This window comes from Poecile atricapillus, chromosome 2 (genome assembly GCF_030490865.1).
Source record: "Poecile atricapillus isolate bPoeAtr1 chromosome 2, bPoeAtr1.hap1, whole genome shotgun sequence".
NCBI classification, from domain to species: domain Eukaryota; kingdom Metazoa; phylum Chordata; class Aves; order Passeriformes; family Paridae; genus Poecile; species Poecile atricapillus.
In genome coordinates, this window is record NC_081250.1 from 105,022,641 (window position 1) to 105,039,149 (window position 16,509).

The 16,509-nt window shown below is 40.1% G+C and overlaps 1 protein-coding gene across 6 annotated transcripts in view; it reads left to right on the forward strand.

Annotated features, from left to right (window-relative positions):
- The window catches only part of MYOM1 (myomesin 1), a 73,534-nt gene that overhangs the window by 45,481 nt on the left and 11,544 nt on the right, over positions 1–16,509 (forward strand). For all 6 annotated transcript variants that reach the window (XM_058832220.1, XM_058832221.1, XM_058832223.1 and 3 more), the window contains 13 exons: positions 3,574–3,730; positions 4,659–4,765; positions 4,889–4,933; positions 8,493–8,629; positions 9,481–9,625; positions 10,240–10,299; positions 10,551–10,618; positions 11,171–11,284; positions 11,838–11,925; positions 12,630–12,668; positions 12,762–12,867; positions 14,678–14,841; positions 16,401–16,437. In XM_058832220.1, the coding sequence (XP_058688203.1) occupies positions 3,574–3,730; positions 4,659–4,765; positions 4,889–4,933; positions 8,493–8,629; positions 9,481–9,625; positions 10,240–10,299; positions 10,551–10,618; positions 11,171–11,284; positions 11,838–11,925; positions 12,630–12,668; positions 12,762–12,867; positions 14,678–14,841; positions 16,401–16,437 (1,267 nt within the window). The remainder of the gene's footprint in view (positions 1–3,573; positions 3,731–4,658; positions 4,766–4,888; positions 4,934–8,492; positions 8,630–9,480; positions 9,626–10,239; positions 10,300–10,550; positions 10,619–11,170; positions 11,285–11,837; positions 11,926–12,629; positions 12,669–12,761; positions 12,868–14,677; positions 14,842–16,400; positions 16,438–16,509) is intronic.

Genomic DNA, 16,509 nt, shown 5'->3' on the forward strand with positions numbered 1-16,509 from the left:
CTCATTTTCCTGGGATCCTTTCCCAGCTGCTGGCCCCAGGTTAATTTTTACATCCTCCTCAGCTCTTATATATGCCCAATCCTTATGATTAGGACAACAAAAATTCTAAAAGTATTGAGTTAGACCTCATCAGTAAGGCTGCAAGTTAAGAAAGTCTGAAAAAGAGGTCTGAAGCTAGGGGTGTAAAAGAACTGGAAAACTCAGAGTAGGGAGACTGGGGTGACTGCTGTTGAGATGGGATGGGAAAAAGGGACTGCAAGGAGTAGATGGTCAGCTGAAAGCATGTAATATTGAGATACAGGGACAAAAATAAAGTAATTGTGTGAATAAGAAGGGTTTGAAACAGGATCTTTGAAAAATATAGGAAACATAATTTCAGATCTATAAGCTGCTGAAGCACCAGGGCTATTTCTACTACCTGCAAGTGGAGTAAGGCAAACCTTAAAAATTTATTTCCTGAAAAAATTTCCTGAAAATTCCTGAAAACAGCTGTATACAGCAGCCACTTCTAAAAAGAGAATTAAGCTACTATTAATACTAAATTTTGGCTTTGATAATTTGTTTTCATTGAGGGCTAATATCTGTGCATCATACTTCTGATAAAACATTGTGATGAGAACACTCAAGTGTCCTAAATAAAGAATTGACCATGTTACCACAATCGAAAAAAAAAAAATAAACTCTTGTGAAGATGAGCAACATGACCTAAAAAACTGTACAGTGTTTTCAGTGTTCACTCAAACAAGGTGAACTTGAGCAGAACATTTGATTTACAGACCTCACCATTAAAGAAGGAGGCTTCATAGGTATGACGTCCGAGGGATCACCAGAAAGTGAGGATTTATCCCAGTGAGCACTCAGGGAACCTGGAAATTACTTATGTGTACAAATCTACTTGACCCATATTTTGAGCTGAGATCTCCTGATACAAAATCCATCAAACTAAGCTTCTTAAAGGTATTAAGAAAACTTATTAAAAACAATTATTTCATAAAGCAGTCTCTTGAGCAGGCTTCCACCTTTCTCACTCTCACCACAAAAATGTCAAGAACAATCACACCAATTTTTAAAATTTACCAAAAATATTTTGGTGCTTCCCAATGAATCATGCCTCTGTGTCTTGGAAAAAATATTGTAAGGTCTCTCTAGACAGTTCCTGCTGGAATGCTACTTTTGGCAAATGTGTAAAATCGCAAGAAAACTAAGATTTGTAACCAAAGAATGCAACCAAATAATACACTGAATGAAAATACCTGCTTTCATACAAAGGGTGCCAGATGTCTTTATCCAAAGGAATGTGTAACTATAATGATTCAACACTTTGCATCTGCTTTCTTTTCTTTGAAAACCACGTTTAATTTGTACAGTTATCTTCTAAAATTAAATGAAAAATCCCAACCATGCAAACAAATACTAATCCAGGCTAGTTTTGATCTGTTACTTTGCCTTTTGACAAAAGCACTACAGTGTATATGGATCTTGCAGGAAACAAGAGAAATCTAAGAGCAGACTGCAACTCTTATGCATTGCTGCCTTTAGTCCTTGTTTATCTTGATACAAAGAAAAATTAGATTATGAACTTGCATCAGCCACCTCAGAAAGGCCTGAACCTCAGAAACTGAGGAAACTCTGTGCCATTCAACTTTCCTGATTGGCTGTATTCAAAATAATGCCATTCCCTCTAGTGTGTGGAAGATGCCTGCTTTATGTTCTGTTATTTCTTTCCTTTCAATGCAATAAAATTCTCAGATAAATGGAGATGTGATATGACATCTAAGTATTTTATTTTTTACTATGACTCTAAGAGAAGCTCTGCATGATATGTTGAAACCACCAAGCTATCTAGAGGGAAATTAAGACTACTAGTACTATGTCAGCTTCTTTGGCTCCACTTGGCAGGATATGTGGAATGAGGTCTTCAAATGTGGTCAGTAATTTAGATAATTTTTTTTTTACTCATATAAATATTAGAGGTAAATTCCATCATCAGTTCTGGAAATAAATGCTATACATTGTTACCATAATGAGAATGCTTTAAAACAAATGTAAAAGATTCTCTTTTTCAAATTAACCTAACGGCTGTAATTCTTTCCATGTCATATAAAATGCCATCGAAAGATTCATGGTCTAATGACCTAGAGGAAACTAAACACTAACGAAATTTCAAGTGATGAATTTTGCATATAATTGCAACTATACTATTGCCTAGTAAAACATTTGCAGGTCTCAGATTTCATTTATCACACACTGGTACTTAATGTGCTTCACTACTGCAAGGGCTGGTACATAACAGTACCAAAATGGGAATATTAATCTCATCTTTCATTAAACGTTTATGGCAAAGTGTGAAGACTAAGAAAGCTGTGTATACACAGATTGTCATGACAGGAGCTGCTCACAGTGCTGGAAAAGACATGTATTGTATTAGGATGATGAAACACAGAAATCTTCTACTATGCTTGAGGGTCACTAAGAATTATGCTGAAAATAAAGCATTTCATCTCAGTGTCAGGAATAAGGCTCCTGTCCTTGAAATACAATACTTTGTGGAGAAAGTGTGTCATTAGTATTCTGGGCAGCCCAGAATTGTCTTAGCCCAAGTAATAGGACATGAGTGCCCTATTCAGATGTGAGATCCAGCTCAGAGCTGTTCAGAAAAGAAGGCTGGATGTTCTCCAGCACCTCTCAGTGCACATGCTCTCCCTGACATTCTCAGACAAGTTGTTGAAATGAACATTAATGCCACAGATGACAAGCTCACTGGGTTGCCCAAATCCCAGATGAAATTCCCTCAGCTCCACTGGGGTGTGAGGCAGCAGAATAGAGGTGCCTTCAGGTTGCTGACCCAAAATTCACCCCCAAGGCCTTTTAAGGGACAAACTGGGTCACCCTATCCAGCTCAACGACTGAAGGTACTGGCAAGACTGGGTGGGTGACATAAGCAGCTAATTGCAAATATTCACTCCCTTTGTGGGCCCAGGATTAATGGTGCAGACGGCAGCAGGGCTGGATGCCAAGCACAGCAATTAAACCAACCTCCCTGAGCAAAGCCAGTGTCACCAAAAATGTGCCTCAGACACAAATGTGTGCTGCTGGGGCAACTCGACTGCTTCCTCTTCTTCACCTCCTCAAATGCTCACATTTGCATGTTATTCCCTGTATAGCACTTACCTTTTTAGAGAATAGGAAATCCATGCTGTATAATGAAAGCTCTAATGACCCCTTACCATGAAAAATATTGCTATTTGATGGCTCAGACATTTAGTGGATTTAAAATCTTGCTTTTTTTCCCCCTTCAAGCTTTTTCATAGCAAATACTGCAACTCTTGTGTATGCTTAGATGCTTAGATTCAAGCAAATAAATTAGTTGATTTATGATGTGTTTTAACCTGTGGATTAGAAAAAGAACTGTTTTTGTGAATCAAAGACCAAGGATATACATGAGTGCAGCAATTTATGTTCCAGATGAGAAAATGTCAAGGATCTGTTTAATCCACTCTCTGAATGATATCTATAGAAATTTGTTTGCTGACTTCTCTGAGAAACTGGAATTTCCTTTTTCTGCTCTTTAAGGAACCAAGGAAGTGGTGGTTGATGTAGATGACAATGGAGTAATTTCCTTGAACTTTGAATGTGATCAGATGTCTCCAGACTCGAAATTTATTTGGTCCAAGAATTATGAACCAATTGAGGATGACCCTCGACTGAACATCGATACCAAAGGCGGAAAGTAAGACCCTCAGGGGTAGAAATAGTCTCATGTTTGAGAGATTTAGACTGTCACAGAAATCCCTCCTTTTAATATATGACCTCAGGAAGAGCTAAAACTGCCTCTGTTACTTGATGGTTACTTCCTGAGAATGCTGTTCTCCAGTAAATCCATACCCAGACCATTTGGAGATTGTAGCTTGCCCAGAATGAGTCAGACCTCCGCTGTAGGCACTTTAGTCATGTTTAGGCACAGGGAGAGAAAATCTGTGCCCTGTCACCTTATAACCTGTCAGTCAAGTCAAATTAGTAGTAGTAGCAATATTCCTATTCCTATTCCTATTCCTATTCCTATTCCTATTCCTATTCCTATTCCTATTCCTATTCCTATTCTTTTAAATCTCCATATAATAAAATTATCTTTCTCCTTGCAAAATGCATTTGCCCTGTAATGCAGCTGTAGTCTTTGGAACTGCTGCAGTAAGCAAGGCATGATGGCATCACCATGGCCTGATTTAGTAGCTTATATAACGTCTCCAAGCCTACTCTGTTTCTTCAGGCTTTTTCCAGAGGAAGACAAGGTGAATGCACAGGTTCAGCACATGAAGGGCCTATGTGCTCTCATACTGACAAAAGCCATATTGAAAGAAATAGTGGCCCACCACAGTCATGGTGCTGCCATATGGAAACTGAGGTGGCCTTTACCTACAGTATCCTTCCAGGGTTGTCAAAGACAACCCTTTCCTTTTTCCTTTTGGTGCCATCACCATTTCTACCACACATGGTAGGACTTACTCTGAATTATAGTTGACAGAGCTGAACATTTGTCTGTTCATTCAGAGAAAAAGCTAACAAAAGGCTATTTATATCTGTCATTATAGACAGAAAGGAGGGGTTTGTTTCAGGTGGATTTCACCTTTTCATCACAACGCTTTTTTTTCCCTTTATAGGTCAAAACTTTCCTTTAAGGATCTTGGAGAAGATGATTTGGGAATTTACTCTTGTATTGTTACAGACACTGATGGAGTTTCATCAAGCTACACAATTAATGAGGAAGGTAGACACAATGCCTACTAAGCATGCCCAGTTTGCCTTCACATCTGTTTTTCCCTGCTGCTGTGTCTCTCAGATCCAAAAGGCACACACGCACCTCATATTACTTCTTTCATGTCTTTTGCAGAAATGAAACGCCTGCTTGCTCTGAGCCATGAACGCCAATTCCCAAGTAAGTGAATCAATCCTGTCTACAGGGGAGAGCTTTGCATGCAGTGGGCTGTCACAAGCCTGATCTAGTTGAAGATGTCCCTGCTCATAGCAGGGGGCTTGGGACTAGATGACTTTGAAGGTCCCTTCCAACCCAAACCATTCTATAAATCTATGGTCACAAAGCTCCTGCCACCATCAGGTAAGGAGGTCACTATAGTAATTTCAAGTGAAAGTGGGTTTGGATTGAAAAAATTAAGATTCTTTTTTTCACCCTCCCTCTTTCTGTGCATTTGTATATTACTGATGTTCTTCCCAAACTATTGCAGGCTACTGGTCTATATATAGACCAGTATGTCTGTATAACAGCTGGAAAATAAATAACATATTGGCTTTGCTTACTCTGCAGAAGAGGTTTTAATACTTACTCAGCATGCTTGACCTGATTTGAAAACCAGAATTTGAAAGATTCTCCAATTTTACTCCAACGGAAGTTAACATAAGTTAAATTTAAGGTTAACAAATTTAGCAAGTGTAGTAAATTCAGCTGTAATGATCCATATGTACAGAATTTTCCTGCTGAAATTCATTCTCTCCTTCTTTCCTGGAACATTTGACAAAATTTGAACATGCTTTCTACTCTTGGGATGGTATTTTTGTTAACTCCACAGACATTTATGATACCCTGGTAGTAGCATAATTTGGTTATTTTTATTGGAATATTACTTGAATAAATAGGGGAAAAATAATATTGGATTACATAATGAATGTTAATGCACACAACAAGATGAGACCTAAACCTGGTCTCTTCTCCTACTATATTCTCTTCTTTTTCATTCCAAGTACTGAAACTTTTGCCTGAATTTTAAAATCTTCAGCTTAGTGCATGCACTGGTGGCACCTCTTCCAAGTCAGCCCACATCACACTTCTCAGCCCAGCCAGTCCTTGGCTACAGATATGGCCTGTCCTTTTGCCTACATCATCTCTCTCATTTCCTTCTTTGTCTTTTTCTCATCAGCTCTACTCTTCTCAACATACTGTATCAGCTTTTGAAAGTTTAATGACAGCCCAAACAAACCCTTGTTTACTCCTGCTCCTCCCAATTATCTTCTCTTAATTATATTTTCACACTAAGAGTCGGTCATCACAAAACCTTGCTGCTGTCGCATGACCTAACTTGCCCTGACCCTTTCCTCCTGAGGACTCTTCCACGCTTTTTGTTCACTACCAACATCACAAAATAAGCTCCTCAGGACACAGATCATAGCATCTTTTTTCCACTGTATTAGGTAACAGCAATTACATAGTTGTACATGAGCTTCCAGGAGGCATAGGCAGAAAAGGGAGATCACTGCAGAAAGTATCCTTAAGGAGGAAACTGTCTTATATGCTTTGGCCACTCTGGGCCCTTGTGTACACTTCAAGAAAAATACATATTATAACTAGGGGCTGAGATTCAGCTGTCTGTACTTCTGAGCAGCAATTAATGGAACTTCTGCTTAGAAACACATGCAGCCAGTAACTCCACAGGGAAATAGATTGCTTGGATAACAACCTTACAGAGCACAGCTATGTATGGGGACGACAGTGTGTCGGTATGAGGTAAAAAGAAACTCTTCCAACTCCTCAATTTAGCAACTGCCCAAGGACTGCCTGTCAAGTGCTGCCAGTAATTTGTGATGCTACACGAATAGGATGTAAAACCACTGGAAAATGCCTAAAATAGCTATGAATGCTTATGGAAATATTTTAAATAAGACTTTTGCTCATGGCAGACTGTAAGGCAAATTCGTTCAGTTCCTTTAGGCTGAGAAGTGATCAGACTTTTCTCCAAAAAAGAATCCTTTTGCATCCTTACAGCCATTTATTTAACAGCTGCTGAGATACTTTTCTCCCTTCCATGTTAGACTAAGATATTCTTAGTTAATAACAGGCAAGCCAAGTGGGGGTTTAAAATTGCTGTAGTGATGACAGTGAGACAAAAGCAGTGCAGCCTGATGTCTATTCACACTCCCACTTGCTTCCTGTAGCATTTCAGTTGCTTTGTTTTAAGAAATTATGCAAGCCCTGAGATTCCTTGTTTCTTACACACGAAGTGATGTGCTGGGTGAGGAAGGCTCACACGGACCATTCGCACAGCAGGGACACACTTCCATGGGGCTGTCTTTGCCCCACTCCGTGGCAATGCTGCTCCAGGCTCCAGGCTTTTCCCTCTCTGGTTAAGCATGTGCCTTTTGCACAACTCTCTTTGTTTCCCTGTGACTGTTGCCTCACCTTCAAGGAGCTTTGTTTTTATCAGAGGCAGACGCTGTGCCATTCAGGCACTAAAAGCACAGATATGGGTGTGGGGTGTGGGAGGGAGAAGGAGTGACTGTGGCAAAGGAAGAGCTGAGGGGACCTCATCCCCTAAGTCTGTTTGGCAGCGGGATGGAATGGCAGCTGTGTTCCAGAAGGCACCCCTGTCATTTAGAACGGTGCAAACAGCAGGATGAAAGAAATCAGACACTGCTTTGGTCTCCTGGTGCAGCTGAGCCTGCCTACACCTAGCTAAAGAAACCATCCTGCCCTGGGAGGTGTGTGTGTCTTTACACTTCCACCAGACTATATCATCATCTGTTTTGCAACGTGTTTGTGCACTGTCCTCAGCTGTTCCACCCTGGCAATGCAGACTTTACACTGCTGAGAAAGTAGAGCCTGAGGGAGAGCTCACACACCGCAGCACACGTAATCCTGGGAGTATGATTTTTACTGCACATCCGCTAAGACAGATAACATGACGGAAGTCAATGAGATGAGCAGTCTGCCCCAATATCAGAGTCTAGCTACTCATGATTAATGTTGCTGATTATGGTGTCTTAAACTGAAAACAAGCTGAATGCTGTAACATCAGGAACTAACTAGCTAAAAAAGAGTTACCTATAGTATAGTGCACAATTTTTGCTTTTTTTTTTTTTCCCGTTGACACACTGAATTGGTTTCTATGTTGGGGTTTAGGTTATTTATAGGAAAACAAAATGTACTGGGGAGACTGAGGATGTGTTTGGATATTTGGTGAATTCTGGAGATGGAGGTTCCACTCAGCAGAGGATCAGAGTGTTTCCAAAAATCTCCCAACCTACAACTCAGCAGCTGACTTTCTGATCTGGCTTTCTGCTTGGAGTTTTTTTGTGTTTTGTTTTGTCTTTTTCCCCTCTGAGTCAGTTCACTGTCATACAATAATATTATTAGACAACTCATTAAACATGGGTCTGCACCATACAGACTCGTGTAATGCTGCACAGATATTTGCAGTTTGCATTTGAAATAGCCTTGTTTTAGAAGGGAGCATAGCTCAAATCTTGAACACTTTTAGTTGTGACAGGCCTTGTGATTGAAGGATCAAAAGACTAAATCTCATCTGTCACTCTATGTATATGTGGGTGGAGAGGCATTCTGTCTATATGAAGAGCTGATATGAGCTAGTTACCTTACATACTGTATTTGAGTATGGAAGGTTTAAGTGGCTTTCTGGTTGTAGCAGACAATAGTTGTTTGGGCACAGGCAAAATATTTGCATTACTCCTTTCTTTCTTCTTTGTAGCTGTCCCACTTACCTCTGAGTTGGCAGTGGAAATCTTGGAAAAAGGAGAAGTGAGATTCTGGTTGCAAGCTGAAAAACTGTCTGGCAATGCAAAGGCCAACTTTGTATTTAATGATAAGGAGATTTTCAATGGAGAGGTAAGGCTTTTACTGCTTACATGTGTTTGCATTTTCATGAGTATCAATGAGTATTAGTGTCTCTATCTTCAGTATACTTCCGAGTAGTGTTCCACTCTGATGCATTTTCATGAGAAATAGCATATGTCATGGAAAGCATGATTAGAAAGATTTTATCTATTGTTCTGAGCTCCAGATAAATTCTACTGGATGCATTTCATAAAGTGAAGTTATATGCCTTCCTGCCACTTTTATGAATACCATGTGTTCTACTAACTGTGGTCTTCAAGGAATCACTGCAATTTCCCAGACTCCTCCTACCTCCTTCATCTATAGCCCTAGAATACCCTTGTTCTCACCTCTCTTTGTGGTTTGAAGGAATTTATTAAACCACAGAAAAATTCCCAAGTGGTTGTTTCCAGCTGCAGAATTTCTTACCCCCAAAGACATGGGAGTAAGGCATGGCATGACTTTGTTGGAACACTGATAGCAGATAGAAGGCAGAGGTGAGAACACAACTAGACACAACTTTGTGAGATATAATCACCCTCAAAGAAAGCATTATTCTGAAGAGATGAAAATCTAAACCTTTCTAATGAAAAGGAACATAGTACTCACTGTGCAACAGGCATGTCATGTGCTTGTACAGCATCAGTAAATAAACAGATTGATCTATTTGCTTCTACATTTGGAGCTGGAGCTAGAGCTAGTGAATCTAGAATAGGATAGGGATATGAACAAAGGGGAGCCAGAATAAGTGGGAATTCTAATAAAGAAAACATAATTTCTCCTAAAGTGATCATTATAACACTTCACAAATATTTTCTGTCTCTGACATGTATTAATTGTTGCTTTGCTTTCCACTCCTGCAGAAATATAAAATGAAGGTGGACCGGAATACAGGCCTTGTTGAAATGATTATGGATAAACTTGAGGAAAAGGATGAAGGAACTTACACGTTCCAGCTGCAGGATGGAAAAGCAACCAATCAATCTAGTCTTGTCCTCATTGGTGATGGTAGGCTAATCTGTTTTATGCAGTGGGCTGGAAAAATTATACCAAGGCTACGTCAGTTGTCATCTTCACTTTTCACTGGTGTTTTTGACACCAATAGATGTTCCAGGGTTTTTATGTCAGTTTTGCCTGTCTCCTACAGGACAGGGCATATGTGTGAACTGAAATTCTTAAAGTGATGGGAGGAAAGGGAATTGTTACAGAAATGTAAAATACTGCAGCATGTCATGGTTTGGTTTCCTGTGGGTGGAATGAAAATTTCCTGCATAAAAAGTCCATTCAGCTGGGAACAAGTAGCTGCACCTGTTAGAGCTCAAGCAGCTGCTGACTCTGCTGCCTCTCATTTGCCTTCCAGCCAGGAGCTGTATGGCTGGGGACTGCACATCATCAGACAGGACACATTAAATTCCTGATGACTGCAAGCAGCCAGGAAAGTTGAGTTAGCCATAATGAGTTTCTGACACTCTGCAATGTTAAGTGAAAACCTGATCCAATGGCCAGACTCTCACTGACATCCAAGGGACAGAGTTAGACCAAACTGTTGCAGTGACATTTAGCATCGTACAAATGGTACATGAAGTTTTGACCTTGTATTTCTTACTGGTTTTCATTCCTAGTATTCAAGAAGCTACGGGATGAAGCAGATTTCCAGAAAAAAGAGTGGCACAGGAAACAAGGTGATAATATGAATTCTTATAAGAATCACATATGTGTTAGTCTGTTAAGAGCTTTTTTATATTTATCTATATTAATTTGAAATGCATGGGGCTTATTGTGTTATGTGGTTACTTCTGAAGCAGAAATAGGAAAAATAAAGCCTCATTAAAATATAACAGTATTCTTGTCAAGTAAAACACATCTGACTTTCATTTTGCATCATGAATACCATTGACTTGACTTTTAAAAATATACCTGTAATTTCAAACAGGTCCTCATTTTGTGGATAAACTGGGATGGGAAGTTACCGATGAGTGTAATGTCATGTTGAAATGTAAGGTAAGGGGCAAGGAAAACCCCGAGTAAAATGTTCAAAGTACATTGGCCTACCACTACCTAGATGGTAAGGATGGGAAGGGACTAAAGACCTTTGCTTTTGGACTCCCAGCTGCATGTTGGACAGTGACAGAGTCTCTGATGCTTAATCCTGCTGAGGTGACAGCTCATTGCATGTAACAAAGTGCGTTGGAAAACAGCTTGAACTTCTTTCTTCTGGTGTATCAGCCACCCACTCAGAGAAGCACCTGAAACAGAATGACAAGTCTGTAAATCCAGGGGTTTACTAATTTTTGGCCCGTTTATGCATGTAGAAATTCTCTGGGCAGGTTCAACTTTTCTCTCTCTCTGCATCCCTGTTGTTTTCCGTCTTGCCTTCCTCCTTTTAAAATGGAGGCCTGCAGTAGCTCACTGCAATCAGGTTGTAAAGCTTGCTGTTCTACTGTGAGAGACCTGAGCACGCTAACCCACGGAACAAGCTAACCCAAATTACAACACCGAGCTCTCCTGCTCAGATGAAGTGAATAATTGCCATGTGGTTTTCATCCATTTTAGGTGGCTAATATTAAGAAGGAAACACACATTGTGTGGTACAAAGATGACAGGGAGATAATGGTAGATGAAGAACATGACTTCAAGGATGGCGTGTGTACTCTGCTTATATCAGAGGTGAGTGACTGTCTTCATTAGCCCTCAGCTGAAACTAGTGTTCAGATGAATTATATGATCTGATCTTGTACTCCAGCAGAACAATTGAAAAAGGAAGTGGGTTTTAAAAATGGAAAAGCTCACAAGGCGTCTGTGTTTTCGCTACAGCAAATGTCTGTCTGTAACTGCTTGTTCAGATTTCAGGAAATGATGACAGAAGAGATAATAAGCTTGTCACTTCCTTTGCATGTCAATTTAGCAACAGATTGAGACCACATTTCCATTCTAAATAGCATTTGGAAAGTGCTTGTCACTCAGGCTTTCAGAGTCACCAGAGGGGTCTTGCTCATGCCCAGCCTTGCAGCAGATTTGGGGTAGGACATGGTACTGGCATACCAGGACCTCCCACCAAAGCCCACTCCACCAACCCAGCCAGGACTAGGGCAGCTGGGGGGCACGGGCGCAGCCCCAGCCGTTGGGGACAGGGACGAGATATCAGCTAGGCTCACAAGTAAAATCTAGATTTTTCTACAATACCTGTTCTGAAACTGGTTTTATTGTTACAACATTGCAGTTTTCTAAGAAAGATGCTGGCACTTATGAAGTCATACTGAAGGACGACAGAGGAAAGGACTCCAGTGAGCTAAAGCTCAAGGACACAGGTCAGAGTCTGGCTGTGGTCAGCCACACCAGCAAATACCCTGACTGAAGTGGGTTCAGGGTAATACAGGCATCTGTGCATGTTGTCTTCCTGTGGCTTTCTTCCTCATGCACACAAAATCATCTGATTAAAAAACCTAAGATTTTTCGGTTCAAATTACATTTAAATACAGCTTATTGCATCTGTATTCTGTATAATTTTGGGAGCATACAGTGATTAATGCTAAGCATAATGATAACAGACTTCCTGGGGAGACCATCAAAAAGCCTACAAGTATAGAAAAAAATTACAGAATGAGATAATTTTAAAATATTTTTATTATATTTTGCCAATTATTCAGAGGCCTTTCCACATAGTGATTACTATATTCTTAACATTTCACTCCTATCTATTAGAATGTATATAGACAGGTTATCATTCCAGCTGAATAGTGTCATTTACAAAAACAAAAATAATATAACATCATCTTGTTCAGCTGCAGCAATATTCATCAAGGCTGCACTTAAATAAAGTCTTGAAACTGTAAAATATCAGGCCACATTTCTGAATTACTCAGATTTCTAGTATGCTTGAAAAGGTAGATTTTTCAAAGACTGGTTTTTCAGACTTTCTGGGGAGACTACTTCAGAGACAGTACTTGTCCTACTGTTGACTATGTTTGAACTGCAGACACAGAGTCTTAGTCTCTGGATTTCATTTCCACAGCTTTTGCAGATCTGATGAATGAAGTATGCAGAAGGATTGGTAAGCACTTAATTCTTTTTTCGAATGAATGACTCATTGTGGCACTCAATGAATGGCTGTATGGCTGCATAAAACCATGTGCTCTTCTTTCAGCTTTATCTGCAACAGACCTGAAAATCCAGAGCACAGCTGAGGGTATCAGACTGTACTCCTATGTTACTTATTATGTGGAAGATTTGAGAGTAGGCTGGGTGCACAAGTAAGTACACAAGAGCTTTGCAGTGCAGTTTTGGTTTCATAGATTCAGAAAGAACCTGGATATGTGAGAGAGATGAGGGCCAGGTTTCCTCTCCTCTCTCATGAGTCCTTATTTCATATGAGTTTGTTTCAATTAATTACACTCATGGGAAATCAGTAGGAGAGCCAAGTGGGGTGGTTCCAGGCCCTCCTGTTGCTTCTCTCATGAAAGACAGTCCCGTGTCACAGGATGCCAGCAGGATTGCGCTGCTTCAGAGCACTTCCCACCTCGCCAGTGGGAGCTGCATCTTTCCCTGACTCAGTTTTAAGGAGTGATGCAAACATAACCGGAGAGACCGTCAGGCTTCAAAAGAGGCCAGCACTATGAGTTCAGAGATACCTGCCCTGGAGGTCTGCTTGTCTAGAAACCGCAATTCACTGGAACTGGAACAAGCAGACATATCCTCTTAATGCATGGCTTCATTTTTAGGAGGCAAATTCCAGCATGTGCCCAGAGCAGTAAAATCCAGACAACAGTTGCTGCAAGCACTACAAACCTAACCAAGACAGACAGAAGAACTGAGATTTTAAAAAAGAATTTGAATGCCCAGCTCCCCATAGAATTAATGGGAGTTGCACATCCAAATCTGTGAGACAGCTTTGAGTTCTCAGCCAGCACTAACAGCTTGCACTGGAAAACCCAGAGAAGTAAACAAGAGAAGTAAACAACTTAGATAATTTCAAAACCATTATTCCTATTCTTGCTGTTTCACTTCCTGTGAACATGATAGTAGTTAGTCTGTATGATGGAATCTGAATTACGGATCTCTCAATAAAACACATGTAAATGAGGCACAGAAGATCCAGGATGTGCTGTACCAGGCTTGCTGTAATTATTGACACTGGTGTTAACCAGCACTCTGCCAGAGAAATGAAAGTGATTTGAGGACTTCTTGTTTCTTGACACCCATTTTGACCTGGTATCAACAAAAGTCCCAAGTATTTCAAGTAAGTGCAAGAGAATATAAAGTATTCAAGGTTTTTTTTTTTTCCCTCCCCCTCTCTCTTTTCTCCATTTCATTTTTAGAAACTTGTTTCATCTTGAAGTATGTCAAATTAATCGAGAAAAAAAAATTACTTTTTTCCCTCCAGTGCATTCAAAGTTATCAGTTTAAAGATAACAAGGAAATGAGTAGCTTATTTGACTCATCCAGAGAAATTAACTGCTTATCCAGGAAGCTAAGAAATTGATTTTGAGGGGTGAGGGAGGGAGGTGTTGAGTTTTTGGGTTTTTTGTTTTGCTTTCTGTTTTTCTAATGGAAGAAGACATGCTTATGTCAAATTGTGTTTAAATTCCAAACACAGCAGAGCATCAGAAATCATTCCAACTGGGCAAACACCATTTCTGACAAAAGTGGGTTTTTTTATAGGTATGGCCCTGTATACTTTTGGTTTGCCCAAGCAACAATAAACCTATGCTAAAAAGAGAACAGCAACATTTGTGGATGCCTGGGCTACCCTTCAGAGATGTGGCTTTTAGACTTGTACAGCTTTTCTATGGCTCAGGTCATAGACTGAGATGCATAATTTTTCTGCAAGCTCTGAGGATAACTGGACCTTGAACAGGGAAACCTGTCACACCAATTCTGCCCAGCTGGCTCACAACTCTAGCAAGGATTTGACTTCAGAGGTTTCAGAATATGATGGCATACCATAGCATCTTGGAAATCATTTAGAAGTAGTAACTCCAGATGTGCTCAGTGACTCAACATGAGCAAATTCTCATTATACTGCAGTAAAATGAAAAGGTAATGCTGTTTTGTACTTTTCAGTGACACCCAGATTAAGTTCACAGACCGAATGAGGACTGGTGTCACCGGGGAGCAGATCTGGTTGCAGATAAATGAGCCAACTCCACAGGACAAAGGCAGATACATAATGGAACTCTTTGATGGCAACACAACGCACAAAAAGACGGTGGATCTTTCTGGACAAGGTAGGCCATTCCTCTGCTAACATCACTGCTATGTGGGCAGTATGCTGTGGTAGCATCTACAGCAGGACCTTGCTACAGACGTGTCACCCTTTGGGGTCTGTGTCTGCACCCACCAGTCTGGCATTTTTTGTAGGTACTGTGTCAACCAGGCCTGACAGAGTTAAGCATTTTTGGACAATGCTCTCGGGCACACAGTGTAACTCTTGGGGATGGTGGAGTGCAGGATCAGGAGCTGGACTTGATAATCCTTATGGGCTCCTTCCAACTCAGCTTACTCTGTGGTTCTGGGATCTGTTCTCCCCAACCCATGCCATTTGTTTTCCTCAGCCTGTGCTCTCAAATAATAAAATACAAACTACTTTTTCCTACTCCAAATACCCACTTACAGTCTGCCTACTGAGATGCCAGCCCAGTTTCTGAGCTATTTTACAAAACCCCTTGTGTTGCTGACATGATTGGCAGTTTTAAATATGAATTGTAGCACTGAATGCCTTCAGTGTGTCTCTCTTCCAAGGAATATTTGAAGGAGGAAGTGAGGGATGAGTTTGTTCTGATACTTTCCTACCATATTTCTTTGATGGGTGTAATAAAGCTCCTTATCCTTCAGAGATGTCAAGACCTCTCAGCATGGGGAAGGACAGTTAGGGGAACAGTTTGGATTGACTGTTGGTTGGAAGCTTTTACTCTGAGAGACCTCTCAGATCCTAGAGAACAGATTAACTCATTCCAAACTACTCTTTCCATTCCCAGCTGTTCCCATCCCTAAAGCTTCACTTTTTGCTTGCAAGCTCTGTGTAAGGGTGATAACATTTTAATCACCTCCACGCTGCTCCTTCTGTAGTCTATCTTCACTTTCTAGGAAAGGACATTTCTTCTTCCCTTTTAAAGCAGGAGAGGTTGACCTCCCCCATGATGGCAGCTGAGTCTGAATTTACAAAGGAGACAACAATTTGTTGTTTGCTTTGCTTGTAGCCATCAGTGTGACGCTTCAAGCAGATGTGAAAAATCCTGGAAAATCATACCTCTTGTATTTCATAAACCAGTGGTCTCTGAAATGGGTGTGTGCAAGATGACTCAGTGTGCTTCACTGGGATGGCAGGAAGAATATACAAGAACTTCACTTGTGTATATCTACATAATCTATGAATAAATATACATAAAGGGAGCACATGTTCAAAATAATTTTAGATAGGGATGTATAATATAAAAAGTTTGAAAGGTCACTGTCAAAATGTCATAATGTATTGTGCATATCTTCCTCTCTTTTGTGAAATTACTTCAGCCTATCACTTTCTTGCTCTCTGTCTTAAAGCCTGACTTCTAGGAAAAAAAAAAGTGTGTTTATGCATTCATATGTATATATAATAGCTGTCATATACCAGATGGCCTTTATTAGTTGAACCATTCAGCATTTTAGAGTTTGTACAACACACATGCATGCATTTTAAATTTTATATTTTAAATTGATTACATCTACATTTTAAATTAATTTATTTATTTGAAATTTAAACTTGTGTGATTATTTATCTCTAAACCTACTTTTTTTCCTCTTTACAAAGCGTTTGATGAAGCCTTTGCTGAGTTCCAGAGACTAAAGTAAGTATTATGCCATCTAAATACAGTAATGGCAGCCATAAAATAATAACAGTATTTGTTTGTTTTGTGCTG